Source organism: Ursus arctos, unplaced genomic scaffold (assembly GCF_023065955.2).
Source record: "Ursus arctos isolate Adak ecotype North America unplaced genomic scaffold, UrsArc2.0 scaffold_31, whole genome shotgun sequence".
Lineage (NCBI taxonomy): Eukaryota > Metazoa > Chordata > Mammalia > Carnivora > Ursidae > Ursus > Ursus arctos.
This window is the reverse complement of record NW_026622997.1, coordinates 976,147-994,169: the sequence shown is the minus strand read 5'-3', so window position 1 is coordinate 994,169 and position 18,023 is coordinate 976,147. Positions and strand designations below refer to the sequence as shown.

At 45.9% G+C, this 18,023-nt stretch overlaps 1 protein-coding gene across 1 annotated transcript; it reads right to left on the bottom strand.

The window, feature by feature from the left end:
* Nucleotides 1-531: 531 nt before the first annotated feature.
* Nucleotides 532-16,280, bottom strand: SCAND3 (SCAN domain containing 3). Its single transcript, XM_026489530.4, has 4 exons — nt 15,402-16,280; nt 6,100-6,247; nt 3,677-5,172; nt 532-2,650 (listed from the first exon to the last, which is right to left on the bottom strand). Exons 1-4 carry the CDS (start codon nt 15,819-15,821, stop codon nt 734-736), a joined length of 3,981 nt encoding a protein of 1,326 aa, XP_026345315.2. The 5' UTR covers nt 15,822-16,280; the 3' UTR covers nt 532-733.
* Between the last annotated feature and the right edge of the window lie 1,743 nt (nt 16,281-18,023).

The following is an 18,023-nucleotide window of genomic DNA, read 5'->3' as shown; positions in this document are numbered from 1 at the left end:
GTCTAGGAGAAGACTCACTTTCTCCGAGGACCTTGGTCTGTTTTACCTGAAGAGCCTGCTAAGAGCCCGTTCTCAGTCATTCCGAGCGAGGGCAGACGTGTGGCGCTTCCTGAGGTTATTACATGCCCCAGAGGAGCTAAAACCCCTGGCTTGTCCCACAGAACCGCAGCAGCAATCGGCTCAGGAAAACCTGAACACCTGTGCCTGATCCGGCTCTGCGGTCCGACCCCCCCGCCCTGACGAAATCGGAACTTAGCAACGTGCCTCCAAAGCCATGACACCACCACAAGGTGCTTCCCCACCTCAGCCACATAAGCACTGCGTCTAAACGCGCACCAACAGAGGAAACCCAACGTCAGCTTCCACCCAGGACCAGCTGGAGAAGCCCACCCCTCCCTGACCCTGGCACCCCGATTCTAATTCCAGCCCCGAGTCCACTTCCCGTCATGGTCTAAGACACCATTTCAAAGAAGTCATCCTACAATCTAAATATCCTAATGAAATACAACAACAACAAAGACGTACAAAACGTAAGACCAAATTGTTTAATATTAGAAGCAACAGATTTAAAGTTACATTTTAATAAATATAGCAAGAAAGAAAAGAATTATAAAAACTGTACATTTAACTGAAAGTGTACATATGGACAATTTATACAGAGAACTGCTATCCTAGTAACTTTCCATATTCCATGATGTGCATATGCACACCCCGACTGAATACTTTCAAGTTTTTAATGTGATAAGTGAGCTTGCTTCTTGCTTGTCAATCTGTCTAACCTCGGCTGGATGGATGACAGTGCTACTCTCAGGGGATAATGGATATTTAAACTGTTTCTGTGTTTTGCTTTAATGACACTCAGAGTGGAGAACCCAGTCTCACAGAGGGACGTGGAGGGGAACAGAAGAAGGGATTTCAGAGCCACCTCAGCAAGCTCAGGGTACACATTTTTAACTTTTATCCAAAAGGAAGCAAGTGATGCTGTACTTTCAAAGTTCATTTTCAGCCCTTCATCCGTAGCCAGCTTCAACAAGTTATCCTGTAGGGTTACGGTTAAATTTACATTATCTTTTGATGAAAGAAATGGATTTTGGATCCATGAGTTTCCTACGCGTGGATCTTCTTTCGATGGAAAGTACAATTCAAAACAGTCCAACAAATTTGTAAGATGTTCGTTGATAACTTTTCGCAGATGGACAATATCAAGGTCACTGCCCACTTCATGGATAACTGTTGTTAAATTATGGAACATGTCATAACGATCTGTAGAAACTCTGTTTTTCCAAGCTTCTAACTTCCGTTTTTGTCCTTCAATCTTATCAGCCATTGAAAAACAGGTTGCGTTCTTTCCTTGCATGGAAACGTTAAGATCATTAAAAATACCGAAGATATCAGATAAATAAGCAAGTCTGGCTGTCCAATTCACATCTTTGAAAAGCTGGGACCAAACTGGTTTCTTGCTTTGCAGGAACACTAAGAGTTCGTTTCGTATTTCAAACACTCTTGACAGCACTCTCCCCCGTGATAGCCACCGAATCTCGGCGTGCACTAACAGCTGCTCGTGATCAGCTTCCATACTGTCGCACAGTAAAGAGAACAGTCTTGAACTTAACACGTTAGACTTGACATAATTCACAATTTTTATCGTGTCAGTAAGCACGCTGTTTAGTTCCGCGGATACCCTTCTCATCGCCAGACTCTCTCGATGAATGAAGCAATGTGTTATTCTGCATTCTGGCGCAAGCTCCTTGAGCTGGGTAAGCACTTCGGAGTGCGTTCCTGTCATGGAGGCTGCGCCATCAGAACAGACTCCTACACAAAACCTAAATTCCAGGCCACACTTGTCGACCACGTAATTCTTCACAGCTTCGTACAGTTCTGAGCTAGTTGTGTGTGTCGGTAAAGTGGCTGAAAAGAAGAATTCCTCCTTGATATCATCACCGTGTTCGAACCGCACGTACACCAGCAGAACGATCATGTTAGCGATATCTCTGCACTCATCGAGCTGCAACGAGAAGTACTTTGCTTCTCTTATTTGCTCTATGAGCTGGTCTTCCATGTCGCTGGCCAGCTCCTGAATGCGCCGGGCTATGGTGTCATTGGAAAGTGGCACCTGGGCCACCCTCTCCGCCGCGGACTCACCCAGCATCTCCAGACAGACTTCTCTGATGCAGTCTTTCACCAGCGTCTCAGCGATCGTGTAGGGCGTTTTAGACTTGGCGACCGGGAGCGCCACTTTGTACGAAGCCCGCAGGGCACTGATGTTGATGTGAGAAACACTGAACACCTGCTTTGGCTGGCTTTTTAATTCGTTACTCTTCCTCTCAAAGAATTCTTTTGGTTGTGAACTTACTTCTTTATGTTTTGAATATAAATGCCGCTTAAGTTTTGATGGTTTCATTGCTTCATTAGCCAGTATGTCTCCACAAATAATACACTGTGGTTTCAGCACTTCACCATCAATTACGGCTACAAACCCAAACTCGATATATGAGGGATCATACTTCCGAGTAAAACTTGTGTGAACTCTTCTGGTTTTCACCTGCTCTGGGCGACTTCCATCGTTACCATTTCTCTTACTACTACTGCCATATTCAGAAAAGGGATGTTTTTTCTTGACAAAAAAGTCCAGTGAAGGTTGTTTTGCCATCTGCAAATTATGATGAAAAATAAACAATACAAATTTTACTTTCCTCCTTTTTCTGATAAAAACTATAAATTAAAAACTAGGCTTGATTAAAAACTTAAAAATGGTTTTAAAATTAAGTTATAAAGATAAATAAAGGCTTCCATTTTTCCGAGTTACAGCAAACTAGCCATCAAACATCACACGTTGTAACTGTGCTTGACTGGCGTGCATCTCCCCCCACAGTGACTGGCCCTGGGAGGTTAGTGATGCCCGAGCCGGGCCGTGTTCTATTCAAAAACGCAAGTTCATGCATCACGGGTCTGGATACTACGGTGATGTCAAACTGTTATGACTTTCTGAACACTCCTTGATTAGTGTACTTAGCCCTCTGTAGACCAGTGCTGGTCCGCAGATCACACTCTGGGTACCATTGGCCCAAATCATGCGTAACCTCCATGTTTCAAAACTCCAAACTCACATTAACTCTACTTTATAAAACCTACTGATTTAAAATACATCTATTTGGCCTTATCTCATGCTCTCCATTTAAATCCGAAAACTGAGCTTTTTCTCAACACAAACCCGTATCCCCAGTCGAACTGATCATCCCTTGCCCTTCCTAAATACTTCTCACTTGACCTGAGCCGCCCTTTCCTGGCTTACCTCCCCACCCAAACTTACATACAATTAAAACAAAGTAACATTAAGATGGGCTTTTCCCACATTCACCCTCCTGGAGAAACACACCCTCACACACGCGGTCTTAGCTTTCTCACCCCCCAGGAAATGCCTGACACCAGAAAGGAGTAAAAGAAATACCGCCATGACCCCAGACAACAGATAAAGCAGCATTCAAGGTTACAACTTCCAACCTGAAAGGGGGGGGGGCATTAAAAGTAATGGGCTTTTCTCTGGAGAAAACCAACCCAAGTTGGCCCAATGGTGCTTCATGTCTCTACCGCACACATCCTCGCCCAACACGCGCACAGTGACGTGTGATGAAGCTCTTCCCCTGCTCTCATCTGCAGCACACACTCAGACTCTTACCCAATCTCCCACTTTGTCTAAGGAAAATGGTGTGTCTGACGGCTTCAGCATTTTGGAAGTCTGACCAGTCAAACTTCTCTGGATCTCGTCACGTTTCCTTTTCACTGTCGTGGTCTCACAGCAGAGACTACACGCTCCTCTGTGGCGACAGCCCTCAGCGTCATGTGGAGGGGGCGCTCTGCGGATCGCACGGACGTTTCCGTCACGCGGTACACGACTATGAGCCCCTGAGCGTGCTTTCTCACAAACTACACAGGATACAAATCTCAGTCTGTCTTCGGGAGGCTTCTTCGCGGCCCCTGGAGGAGAAGCAGAAAGATGCTCTCCGGTATCACTGCTGTCCGTGCCCGTCTCCATGTTCTCTGCAGACTGCGCTCCTGGCGTGCTTCCTAATTCTCCGTCGGCCTGATCGACCTCATTGTCTGGACGCAGGCGAGCAGTAAGTTCTTCAGCTAGCTGACAACGACACGGGCCTAGTCTAGCTTCAGAGCTAAGGGTGCCTGCAGAAGGAGCCTGCCGCATGCCTCGGTGATAGGGTTGATTTTGGGTCATCTGAATGAACCACAAAAATTCAGCCCAGTGTGACGAACGGTTAGTCTGCATCCAGGAGATAATCCTATTCTGGATATCCTCATTACTCTGATTCATAGAACTTTGGCTTTCACAGGGCAGAGGCTTCCCATGGACAATTTTCAATTCTGGCCAAATATTACTGAGCTCACTGACAATCTGCCTTGAAAATTCCCTCCCATTGTCAGATTGTAGGACACTGGGTGCGCCAGTGATTGTAAAAATATCTAAAAGAGCATGTGCAACTTCCTTAGGCTTTTTAGATTTTAGTGACCGCAAAAAACTCAACCTCGTACGAAGGTCTTGATAATGCATAATAAATTTATACTCCCCATCAGGATTCAATTGCATGTCGATAAGATCCACTTGGCATCTTGAATTCACTTCCTTCATTGGCTCTGATGTTAGAACTTTCTTGAGTTTTGAGTTTTTCTGTTGGCACGGTCTGCAGAGAGTCAAGTATAGCATTATGACTTCCTTCGTGATGTTCCTGTACTTTGCTTGTAACTCTTTTTCCATGCGGGTACGCCCACCATGTCCAATGCTGAGATGGGTGTCATGCAGAATGTCAAATAACTCCTCGCTGTGCAAGTAATACCGTACTTTATCTGTTTCCCCATTGACAGCCTCAATCAGCTTCTCATTTCCTTGTACGAGGATCACATCAAATCTAGCCAAGCGACGGGAGTCAACGGAGTCCTTTCTCGCCTTTGCTTTCGCCTCTTTCACTTCCCTTACTAACTGACAGTACTTCGCTTTAGAAAATATCTTGGTATTATTACTTTTGTTTTCCAGTAACACTGCTAAGCTTCTGCAGAACTTCTCTCTCATGTTTTCTGGTTCAATTTCTGGTTCATCAGTGTCTAAGCTACTAGGGTTATCATCACCCATGCTTTGAGACATCATGGAAAGCCACAAAAATGACCCTAAAATATGAAGAAAAAACCAATTAGAATATTTGGGAATATAATTAGAAATATATATACTACCCAAGTAGCTACTAGCGTTTGAGGTAGAAGCAGAGGCTATGAGCACACAAGCTGGTGGAATACAGTTTTAGTTCGGGAGTCCAGCCTTGGAGGAACAGAAGGTAAATGAAGAACCCCAGCCCGGAACAAAAAGTGCTGACACAGTAAAGAGCAGAAAGCCAGGATGTGACCTTCCAGAGCAGTATCTGGGATTAGCCTTAAAGTAAAGCACTGTTTTATGAAAAACAAGAAGTAAATTGATGTTATTTATTTACTTACTACCTACAAAAGACAATTTTTTTGGCTAGAAAAGCCTCAGCAATACAGTAATAGATTTTTAAAAAGATATTTACTTATTTATTTAAGAGAGTGTGAGTGAGCAAGCAGGGGGAGGGGCAGAGGAAGAAGGAGAAGCAGACTCCCGGCTGAGCAGGGAGCCCGATGTGGGGCTCGATCCTGAGCCCCAGACAGACGCTTAACTGACTAAGCCACTCAGGCGCCCCTCATTTTCTTTAATAGAATTTCTAAGTAGTATTTCCAAGTCTTAAACATCGTATGTGACAAAATTTGCGGCAGAGGCTATAGAAGTGGGACCTATGGCTACACTGACAAGCACGCCCCACAGACATCTGGCTTATCCACAGGTACTTAACTCCACTGCAGAATGTCCACGGAGAGCCACAGGTATTCAACTACTGGAACCGTATTCAACTATTTCTTACATTACCACGTGGCTGCTTCATTCAACTCCTCTAACAGCCTCACACGACGCGACTTTTCCTTCAGCTATGCTCAGTAAGGCGGCAATGGATGAGCTCTGCTTACTTCTCAGGACTGGACCCTTCCTGCTCTCCAATCTCATCTCTCAGACCACACCGTCCTCACCGTTATCTTGCAGTGGGTGTGGCTCTGGAGAGTGACATTCCATTCCATCTTCCACCGGCTGCAGCTGGGCACCTAAGGACCCCTCTGTGGTGTCCACAGGAGTCATTTCCTCCATAGGAATTTCCAGCCCATCTGTGCCCTGTGGGACCTGAGGACAAACAGGAACATCTGGAAATTAACAGACGTGCTCACTGCACAGACCACTGCGCAAACCTCAGAACATTCTTCTACTGAAATAGAACATAAGAAGACAAAAGTCTTCACTGAACTCTTAGGAGGAGTCCAAGACGGGATAAGAAGAAATAAAAAGTGCTGGGACTAATAAAGCCAGAGCCAGACAACAAAAGCTGCCTCCACTGGACAGAGGCCGATACTCATCCCCGTGGTTGCTGTTTGGGGGAATAACAACAGAAACACATTAACGGAATCCTCCCTAAATTGTGATAATTAAAAGAAAATTGTAAATGGATTTCGGTGTGAGCAACTAAAAATAAATACCTGGGGTGAGGTTATGCAAATTATTTAAGAGTTACTAATGAGCTATTCAGCCCAGAGAGGAATCTAACAGTTGTCTTGGAATAAATGTGGAAAACGTTACCCCAGTGTTATGGACGGGGAAAGAAGCCAATCCGTTTGGATGACTGTGTTGGGTGAAAAAGAACACATTATCTCCTCCTTACACTAATCATCTCATATATGGTTTATAATTAAATTTCCCTAACTGTCCTCAAAATATATTTTATGTTTTTTTTAACTCTGTGAAACAATATTTATTCACTGCTTTTGGTTATTATGTCTTTTGATTCTTTTAATCTAAAATAGTTTTCTGCCTTTTTAGGTCATTCCATTTTTGAAAAGTCAGAGCCAGTTATGTTACAGAGTATCCCACGTTAGGGATTTGTCTTATTCTTTCTTTGCAAATGGACTCAGGTGAGTAATTTCTGGAAGAAGGCTACGTAAGTGCTGTGTACTTCCTGTGGAGTGTCTCAGGGCACACGCGATCACGTCATCTCATTACTGATAACGTGATCACGTCTTAGCTCAGGTAGTGACCACCAGCTCTACCCATGCACTTTTCCCACTGGAATCAGTAAGTCAGCTATGGGGGGATAGCGTGGAACTCCATAAATAGCCCATTCCCCAACACTCTGAGCATTCACTGATGATTTTGATCGATTTTTATACTGGAGGCTGCAAAATGACTGCCTGTCTTTATCATTCCTTCTACATTTACTAGCCAGCAATTTTCTGTAAAGAGCTTTCTGTCTCTTTTTGGGGAGAGAGAATGGCAGGCGTGTGAAGGAGACAAACTCTTAAGCAGGCTTCACGCTCAGCACAGAGCCTAAGGCGGGGCTCCATCTCACGACCCTGAGATCATGCCCTGAGCAACGGCAAGAGTCAGACAGTTAACCGACGGAGCCACCCAGGTGCCCCTCTGTCTCTCATCTTGAATATCAGTATAGACTTACTTTGTAATCCATTCCATCCTTACTCACCTTGATCTTAAACTGTCTCCCATTTAGCCCCCAGCGTCCCTTTCATCAGGTTCCTGCATCCTTGAACACAACCCCACTAGTGTGTTTAGCACATCCATGCTTTCCAGAACAATGAACCCAAGGACCACGCTGTATTTTCCCAGATCTAGTTCCAACTGTTTTCCCCCAGAAGTCTTGATTCACTGTAGAGCAACCGTGTTAGTAACGAAGACTGAATAGCAGGTAGGCTCGCTGTTAATGGTGCGTCCTCCCCTCCAGGCCCTTTCATGAACAGAGCTGGTAAATATACGTCTAGATTATCATGAATTCCATTCCATGTCAATACCACTAGACTTACCTCACCTCTCCGTATTCCATTTTAACACCTCCTTCTCCCACAGCGACACGAACAAAACCCAGTTCAGTACAATGTTTGTATTTACACATATGCTCTGACCCACAATAAACACCCAAGTTTCAGAATTAAGTGCCATGTGTTGTGCAGCGGTATCTCTTTGTGGCTTTCTATGCCCACAGACGGCACCCCACAGAGTATATAATCAGAACCCCGTGTTCAAGTCACCTGAGTTATTGTTCTGCTGTTATTGTTATTAATTTGATATGCGGTTGAGTTCATCTGTTTCTGTGTTTAAACATTTTAACATTGCTTTTAAAATATTTAAAACATTTACATGATATTAAAAAATTAAAATAAATATTCAGAGAAGTCTTGTTTATATTCTACTCCACCCCCACTCCCATAAGAAACCATTTTGGGGGCACCTGGGTGGCTCAGTTGGTGAAGCGTCTGCCTTCCGCTCAGGTCATGATCCCAGAGTCCTGGGATCGGGTCCGCATCAGGCTCCCTGCTCAGTGGGGAGCCTGCTTCTCCCTCTGCCTGCAGCTCCCCCTGCTTGTGCTCTCTCTGTCACAAACAAATAAATAAATAAAAATCCTTTAAAAAATAAATAAAACAAAACAGACCACGAAAGCTACTTTTTTAAAAGAAAGCAAGTTGTCATCTCCCTAAAAACAGAAATTCTGATCTGTATTTATTTAATATACCTTCCGGTGTAAAGGACACAAATAACAGGCCTGGACTCTCTGGCTGGAGCTCTGACTATGGCACCTGCTCCCACCTCTGCGAGTGGGCTCCATACAGTGGAAGAGCCTGGCCACTTCACATTCTTGCCAAGCCTGCTTTCTTGCACAACAGCCTCATACTGCAGTCAAACCAAACATTTCAGACTTGGTCTGCCTTGCCAAATATTCTCAAGGATAAAATAATGAAAAAATCGGACCTATTCCACACCATTAGGTGTAGAAACCTAATCAATTCTTGCTCTGCCATATTACCCACGCTCTGCATCTAACTTGCAAAATCCAAGTAAAAATTTAGCTTATCCTTTGGAGGGCATTTACAAACCTGGTTAATTCTGGAAATTTCCCTCACTAGGTCTTTGCTTTACAAAAATAATTCCTCATTCACATGACATATGAATCTAAAAATGTGCACATAGTCAAATACCCCAGCCTATCATGCAGGAGACACCACGATGGGATAAAAATCTTTTCATTAATACAATTTTTAAGGATTTATTTATTTCAGACAAAGAGAAAGAGAGTACACAAGCAGGGGGAGGGACAGAGGGAGAGGGAGAGAGAGAATGTCAAGCTGACTCCACACTCAGTGTGGCGCCCACATGGGGCTCGATCTCACCCAAGAGTCAGCTGCTCAACCAACCGAGCCACCCAGGCGCCCCGCAATTACTACGATTTTTAACTGGAGTTAAAAAATGCTTAGAAAAAAGTACACAGCTCATAAGCATAGAGCTCAGTGATTTATCACAAAGTGAACCTCCCTGAACGTGATCAACGTCTCAGAAGGCTACGTGTGCCCTACTCTCTTCCCCAGAAGTAACTACGACGCGGACGTCCATCACCAGAGTCATTTTGCTTTTTGAGCTTTATATAAACAAAATCAGACGTGTATTTATTTTTGTCTGACTTCTTTGCTCAACACTATGTTTGTGAAATTCATCCACACTGTTGTATGTGGTTGTTCATTTATTTTCACTGTTGTAAAGTATCCAATGGTACAAATACACCATAATTATGTTCACCTACTCCATTTTTAATAGTCATTTCACTTGTTCAGCGTTTCTGGCAATTGCAATAATGCCGCTATGAATATTATTTTACATGTCTTTGAAAGTGTTTCTTGTAGACACATACCTGGGAGTAGGTTTGTTGGATCATACAGTATGGATGGCTACACGTGGTAGATGTTTCTGAAGTGGCCAAAACAACTTATTCCTACCAGGACATAAGCATTCTCGTGGCTCAACATCCTTACCCAAATTTGGTCATGTCAGCACTTTTAATCCACACTGGCTGGAATAAAGTGGTGCCACCTATTGTTTAAATTTGCATTTTTCTGATTAGTAAGATTGAGTCATTGTTTTAGTTTCATGGGCCCGTTATCCTTTTTCTGTACAGTGCGTGTTCAAGTCTTTTGCTGATTTTTTATTGGGGTATGTGTCCTTTTGCTTATTGATTTGTAGTGTATTATACATTCAGATAGGAGATTTTTGTATGTAGTCTGGATCTGGCATAGGGAAATGTAAGTCTGGAAGACCTTATTGTTTGGAAGTGACGGTCTCAGGGACAGCTGAGCTTGTGCTGAGATTTTCAATGTTAAGGTGTGACAAGCTAAGCAATGGAAAACAATTATTATGGCAAATTAAACAAGCCATGCATATTTTAAAAAAACTTTTTATCCATATTACTATAGATGGCATACAATGGGCATAAAGTCCATTATAATGCACGTGTAAGTTCTTAACACTGCCCCAGAAATATTCATTAATCTACATTATCAAATTCCTAATGAAGTTGTCACACAACCCAGATTACCATAAAATACTGTTGATTTGCATGTCCTGATCTATTTTAGCTAATTGGCTAACTCCCCCTTTGTAGACACTGAAAAGAAATGCTAGCTTAAATAATCAGGAGTTATCCTATAGTTGACAATAAAACTTAGAATTAAGTGGGGGTTTTTTGCTCATTTTTGCTGGATTAGTAAAGCATATATAAAAGCATATACATAAAAATATACTATATATAATATTATTATATAACATTATATTCACTTTACTAGGTATTGATGGCATCTCATCATTTCCTATGCTCAATGCTGCTATGATTTTTTTAAAAATAAAAAATGAAAAAAAAACAGAGTCCATAGCAATGTTCAGATGTCAGCTAGTGAAATGTTATGCTTTAAAATGTACAGATTACAGATAATTTTATATTCATCAGCAGTATCTACGGATAGAAACAACTTTGTTTCTAGTATTGTCAACCTCCTCTCCTAAAATTTATCAACCGAATAAAGAAGTTTCTGAAACGGCTCCAGACACATTTATGTTCAAAACAGGAAGTGGGAAAATACGGAACTAAACACATCTGTCCCATTTTATAAGGAAAGTAAAAACTTTCCCAGAAACCCCCAGAGAACATGCCTATTTCTCCCCGGCCAGAGCCATGCTGCACAGCCAACTCGAGTACAAGGAAAGCCGGAAAAGCACGTAGGCAGGTACGTGGGCAACAGGAGCAGAACCATCATGTTTGAAGGAGGGAAGAGGGGAGAGCGGATGCAGGTCTCCCCGCTGTACAGGAGTAGAGCGTTCCTACGAAAACCACTGTAAGCCGAAATGGCACACAGCCAACAGTCTCCCCACTTTCTGCAAGTCCACGCGGGGCTGCTTCGCCTGTACAAGGACTGCATTCGTCCCCGTGTTTGCTCACCAGCAGAAATCCATAGAGGATTTTCATTCTGATGCAAAGGAGCCATTGCTGTACCAATGCAGGTGTTCTGCAAGGGCAAGTGGAGTAAAGTGAAGTGGGGCGGAGCGGAACTTTCTGAAGCAGGGACGCCTGTGTCCAGCTGGCAGCTAAACGTGTCTGCAACGATGGCATTGTCCCCTTCCTCCAGAAACCACACAGAAACGAGAGCAATGAGAAACACATATGCAAACGAAATATTCCATAAGACGAGGAGATACCTATAATCCTGAGTCGTATGAAAAACGATCAAATATGAACATTACCCAGAACTGACCAAACACCAAGTCCTACCAATGGCTACATTTCTCAATAAAGCTGAAAGAGGAAAATTCTAAAGTAACAAGCACATCTTAAGGGAAAAACCAGTATTGTTTATTTGAAACAAAGGGAGAAGATGTGCTGGCTAGAGGTAAGAAACTGCGTATACAGGCATCTATGTTAGAATATGTGAACTCATGAAAAAACATGCTTTCTGCAAAACCATACAAAAAAGTAACCAGGTTTATGGAGAAAATAAAATTACAGGATAGACTACTGAACATCTACACAACTTTGTCATCACAGTGCTAATAAAACTGTAGCAATTCTAGTAAAAATAAAAGCACTAAAAGCATAGTCAAAAAGACATACTAAAAAGAATGATTACATTTCACATAGGACTTTACCTTACAAAGGTGAAGCTACTGTGTTAGAAAGAGGTACGAGGAAAGGGTGGAGCAAGGTTAGAGATGCTGCCATCAGAAGTCCAGGTGGAGAAGCATTTGCACATTTTCCAAGAAACGTAGTGATTTGGGGCACCTGGGGGGCTCAGTCGGTGAAGCGTCTACCTTCAGCTCAGGTCCTGACCCCGGGGTCCTGGGATCAAGTCCCACGTCGGGCTCCCTGCTTAGTGGGGAGCCTGCTTCTCCCTCTGCCTGCCACTCCCCTCTGCTTGTGCTGACAGGTAGATAAATAAAGTCTTTAAAAAAAAAAAGAAAAGAGAAATGTAGTGATTTTAGAAGAAGTATAGTAATGGTTCTGGCTCATTGTCTTCTTTTTACTTCTTTGGCATTGACATAAAAAAATATCCAGTTTTTGCTGCTTAAACATCTTCCTTTGTTCATAAAGCAGCAGCTTCTATGGCTCCAAACAGGACCTTACGCGGAAGTGCGATCCCACCGCGTTCTGCGTTATGTCTGGCCCACTGGCACTCCTTCTCCAGTGGACCTAGAGCAGAAAGTGACGCGGAAGTAACCTCTTTCGGGGTAGTTTCTCCCACACCTTCCATTTGTGCCTGAGTGACTACCTGTTGCAGCTCTTACGTGAAGAGCTCGTCTGCGCGGGACTGCAGCAGCTCCCCAACATCCTTGATCCCAACTTCTCAGATTCAGCCTCCTCTGCCGAGCAACACAGCTGGCTCTGCTTGGGGCAGCTCTCATGAGGGTTCAGGGCCTTCAGAATCATGACCTAAATCAGGGAGAATGTTACGCTACACTCCAAGCAAGCAGGCTTTCGTGACATCATTCCAAACCTCTACAATACTATCAACGGCAAGTTTAATGTTGAATTTATTCCAGAATGCAAACACTGTAGGTGCAGTAAACATCTTGAACGTTCTCCTTAAGTAATGAGCTTTAAAGGCTGATACCACACCCTGATCAAGGGGCTGGAGTAAAGAAGTTGTATTAGGAGGGAAAAGAGAACTTTGATACTTGAAGAAAGCAACTGCTGGAGGATGGCTTGGATGGCTTATAATTCTTGAGAATTAAAAGAATTTTAAAAGACAATTTTTTCCTCTTGCAGTTACTTTTTTAGATCACCTACAAAAACATCACCTAAAAGACCAACAAGTACCTCCCCGTTTTGCAGCCTCTCTGCTAGAACTATAGCAAGCTAGGCTTGCAAGTCCTTTCAAAGCTTGTGGGCAGGCAAAGTGATGAACCACAACAGGCTTGAGCTTTACACCCTCACGGGCATTTCCACCCAGCATCACACCAGACGATCTTCTGTAGCCTTCAGCCCTCGAGTGTGTGTTTCTTCCTTCAAGATACAGGCTCTTGAGAGAATCTGCTTCCAACAGACACTGTTTCATCAAAATTAAAAATCTGATCCCAGGTACAGCCTTCTTCATCAGCCAAATTTCGTAACACTGGGAGAACCGTCTACACTTCTTCCATCTGCACTCACAGCCTCACCGGAGGGCTTAACGCTGCAGAAGGTGTGGCAGTTCTCGAAGTCACTGAGCAGACACTACTTACGCTAAATGAAAGCACTTCTGCAGGACTTCCAGCTTTCATCTTAAAGTGTTCACATACCGTGAAGACCTTCTCTTTATTCTGAGAAAGGCTGCCTCTGACTGCTTCCGTGTTTGGTCCTCAGTCCACACACTTAACAGATGTTCCACGTCCTTCATTTCCTCACGTCTTGTTCTAACCACCCTGAGCACTGGCACTGGCCCAGCAACGTAACTCCCCTTCGTTTTCCCAGTGTGGTCTCGAACCGAATGCAAAGCTGACTCCCTCGCATCCATCAGTGTCACAGGTTCTTCCATTTTCTTCATAGCGTTTTATAATTTCGAGCTTTTCTTCAATTGTTAAAGCTTTTCTTCTTTTTTTTTTTTTTTAAAGATTTTATTTATTTATTTATTCGACAGAGATAGAGACAGCCAGCGAGAGAGGGAACACAAGCAGGGGGAGTGGGAGAGGAAGAAGCAGGCTCATAGTGGAGGAGCCTGATGTGGGGCTCGATCCCATAACGCCGGGATCACGCCCTGAGCCGAAGGCAGATGCCTAACCGCTGTGCCACCCAGGCGCCCCAAAGCTTTTCTTCTTTTACGCTCAGTAGCAGGAATTTTATCACCAGCATGCTCCTGTGCCACTTGTAAACCCCTGTGCTTGCTCATTTTCTGGAACACAAAAAAGTTTAACAATGCACAAAGATGGGAGGGAGCCATGCAAATGAGCATCTCCAAAACAGAGCGTGTGGCCAAGAGAGCCCAGAGGAAGGGCGTGGAGGTGAATGGGCATTTGGCACAGCACTGTCTGTCTTCAAAATGCGCTGCATTCCACTATCGTCAGATACTTTCCATTAAGCCACTCTTACCTGGTGGCCCAAAACATCCACGTGCTGGTCAACTTCACGTATGAGTCAATTTCAGCATCATACAGACTCAGGTCCCTATTTATCAGTCTCATATGACAGATGTGCATTTCAGAAAAATGTGTTTTAACAGATCAGACTGTATACATAATATGTTCATATTTAAAGGATTCAGGTAAGTGTATGGATGCTATCATTATAGCAACGTAAGAGTGTTTGGCAACATCCATAATGGTCTAAAATCACTGTCCTAGAAGCAAGTATACTCTCTTAAAAATAATCTCTAATGTCATGGTGAAAGACCAAATACTGGGCTCAATACACTTCCCGTACCAACAACTCCAAGTACTGGGAAGTATCTAGAAAACGATGCAATGAATCTCTTTGTTGTACAGATGAAGACATTAAAGCCCAGAGAAGGTGTGATATGCCCAAGGTTACACAGCTCATTAGTGACAGGGCCTATTACGGAATCCAAATCCCATCATTCACCCTTTCCTGATTATTTCTATTACATTTGGCTACTTCTCTATTTGTGTCTCCTAGAAGGTATTCCTTATATTCTTATACTGATTAGTTTTCATATATGGTTAAGGTAGTGGGCATCCTAAGAAGAGACAGCTACTTTACCCTCACAGTCACTAAATAAATATATTTTCTGCTGGTAAGCGTTGGACCAAGGTTTCCCATTTGGTTAAATCGAGTTACCTGGATCCGCTATCACTTAACATCAACACTGTCATCCCATTGCATGAATGCATTCCTCTGCACCGGAGGTCAAATGGTAACGCCCCAAACCAGAGTCCGCAGCCACCAGCGTGAAGTTCACCGCACGCACTCCACCTTGGACCCATGAACTCAAATTCCCCAGGGAAGCTGGCACTTGCCAGGTCTCACCTGCTGTCGAGGCTCATCCAGCTCCCTCTCCAGATCTTCCAGCACAGTCACCACCTGCTCGCCGCTCTCCGGCTGCTGCTCCCGCACCCAGGCCTGCAGCTCCTCGGGCAGGATGGTCAGGAACTGCTCCAGCACCAGCAGCTCCACGATCTGCTCCTTGCTGTGGGTCTCGGGCCGCAGCCAGCGTCGGCACAGCTCCCGGAGCCGGCTCAGCGCCTCGCGGGGTCCGGGAGTCTCCTGGTAGCAGAACTGTCGGAAGCGCAGACGGCAGAGCTCCCGGGTGTGAGACGCGTCCTTCTGTGGGCAGGACTCCTGATCCCACACGTGGTCTTCTTCCTTAACCTTCACTCTGATAATCTCCGCGTGTTCCCCTGCAGCCCGGCCAGCCAGGCCCGGGAGGAGCCCGGAGGCGGCGGCCATCCTGAGCCCCGAAGTTCAGCGCGCCGCTCTCTGCGCCCGGGGTCTGGGCAGGTGGGCCGCTTGCCTTGCGCGCCGCCCCCGCGCTGAGTCCGGGAAGTCGTCGTGAACACAGAACGACGGCAGCCACGGAGGACGACTTGTGTCCGGGACGACACGGCGTCACTGGAGCGAGTCCGCGGGACGGGCGGCCGCGCTCCGAGCAGACCAGAACCGCGCCCAGCGCAGAACCGCGCAGCACGGGACCCGCCACGCCGAACCCCGACGTGACCGAGGCCGTCGCGGGCCTCACGACGCTTGGGCCCCGCAGCCGGGCGGCCCGGCGCGGGGAAGGTCGCTCCGGAGCCGAGCCCGGCGGCCGCTCGCACCCCGGCGTCCCTCAGCCGCGGCTCCGCCCCCGAGGAACGCAGAGCGGCCGCGCGACGCCGGGCGCAGGGCCACCCTCCCGGCCGGCGGGGCTCCCCGACGCGCAGCCGCCCGCACGTCCCCGCCGGCCAGGCGCGCACTTCCGGTCCGCTCTAGGACTGCGGGCGGTGCGAGCTCTCGGTGGTCGTGGCCGCGGGCTGCGGCGCCCCGGAGCCAGCGCGGGGAGAGCCGGCGCCGCCGCCGTCAGCCGTCCGTTCCACCGGCTCCAGGCGGCTCTGGGTTTTCTTGGCGGTCGGACGCTGGTGCGAGGGCACCCCTGCGGCGCACGCCACGGCCGCGAATTTGCGGACCGCACCCCGCCTCCCTCCCCGGTCGCCGCAAGCCAGGCTCGAGAGTCACCTCTCCATTTCACGGGTGGAGAGGCGCCCGACCCACAGAGAGGGTCTGCGAGCGCGGCCCTGAACCGACCCCAGAGAACGACCCTGCGCGCTCCGGCGCGCTCCCAGAGCCCCGGAGTCCCCGCCCGGGAGCCCGGAGACCCCCCGCCCGCCTCGTGCTCCCTCGGGCCGCGCGCTCCGCAGCCACGGCGTCGGCAGGTGCGCGCAACCGCTTCCGCGCCGCGCGGGAAGGCTGCGGCGAGCGCGGCGCCCGGGGCCTGGGAGCACCTGCAGCGGCGTGGGGCCAGCCCTGGTTCCTCTGGGTCCTCCGCACCCAGCCGGCCTCCCGGCCTGGTTAACACCCTCAGAGAATGATGCACACCCGAGCAGTGCTTGCTGAGGGCTGGACGGCTCCTCTCTCCATTCTCTCTTTCCTTCTACTTTGGTCTCTACTGATGACTCACATTTTGGCATTTCTGATTCAAGAGGCTTTGAAGAATCAGGACGTGTCTTTTGGAAATCTCTGCATTAAAAATTCTTACCCCTGGGTTCTGTAAATGGTCCCTAAACCATTTTTCAATGGTCAAATTGTATGTAAAATTTTTCCTTCTGTGCCCTAGTGGTCAGATCTTCAAAGGAGCCTCCCCGGTTTCCCAGCCACTATTAACGTGTTGCATTTGTCTTCTGTGGTTTTCCCGTAGCCAACTGCTCACCCTTTGCACTCACGGATTCCATCTTCTATCCCTTTTATTTTCTGTGCTATGCTCACGGCCATGCTGAGCCCAGTACGGGGTCAACGTGGAGTAAACAAGACTTCTAAACCCTCTACGGAAGGGCGTTTATCTCTTGGTAGATTATCACTTTTAATATCCAAAGTGATAGACACCTGTAAACAAAAAAAGTATGTCACAAAGGTGAACATGGCAAAACATGAAAAGCTCCTTTAGCCCCCAATTCCATTTCTCAGAAAAATTGATACCAACTTTGGTATATATTCCTCGAACCTATTTAAAAGTGAGTATATAAACCCACAAATTAAGACATAAAAATTACATCATGCTCTATATTACAATTGAGAAATTGCTGGGGTTTGTTTGTTTGATTTAAAGTAAATCCTCTCCCAAAACTGCCAAGCCAACATGTGGGTACCTACCTCCATCCCAGCATTTTTAGTAGCTGGCTATTATTTCCATCAAGTGAATGGGCACATTTTCAAATTTCTGATATCGCAAAATATTACAATGAACATTCTTAAACAAATATTTTTAATTTTTTTGTACTTAAAGAAAAATTGTTGAGGGAGATTATCTTGAAAGATACTGCCAAACAGCCCTTCAGAGAAGTGTTTATCATGACCCCTGACTTGCACGCACCCCCCAAGGCCCTGGAAGGGGTAGCCCTGTGTGAAACATGTTTTGTAAAAGTGCCAAGTGTATTATCATGGAGAGTAGATAAGACTGCT

Coding starts and splice junctions, on each gene's coding strand:
- SCAND3 (XM_026489530.4), bottom strand. CDS start 15,821: ATGGCCGCCGCCTCCGGGCTCCTCCCGGGCCTGGCTGGCCGGGCTGCA. Junction 6,248..15,401: donor TGGATGAGCCTCGACAGCAG/GTGAGACCTGGC, acceptor GTTTGTCCTCAG/GTCCCACAGGGCACAGATGG. Junction 5,173..6,099: donor ACACCCACTGCAAGATAACG/GTGAGGACGGTG, acceptor TTCATATTTTAG/GGTCATTTTTGTGGCTTTCC.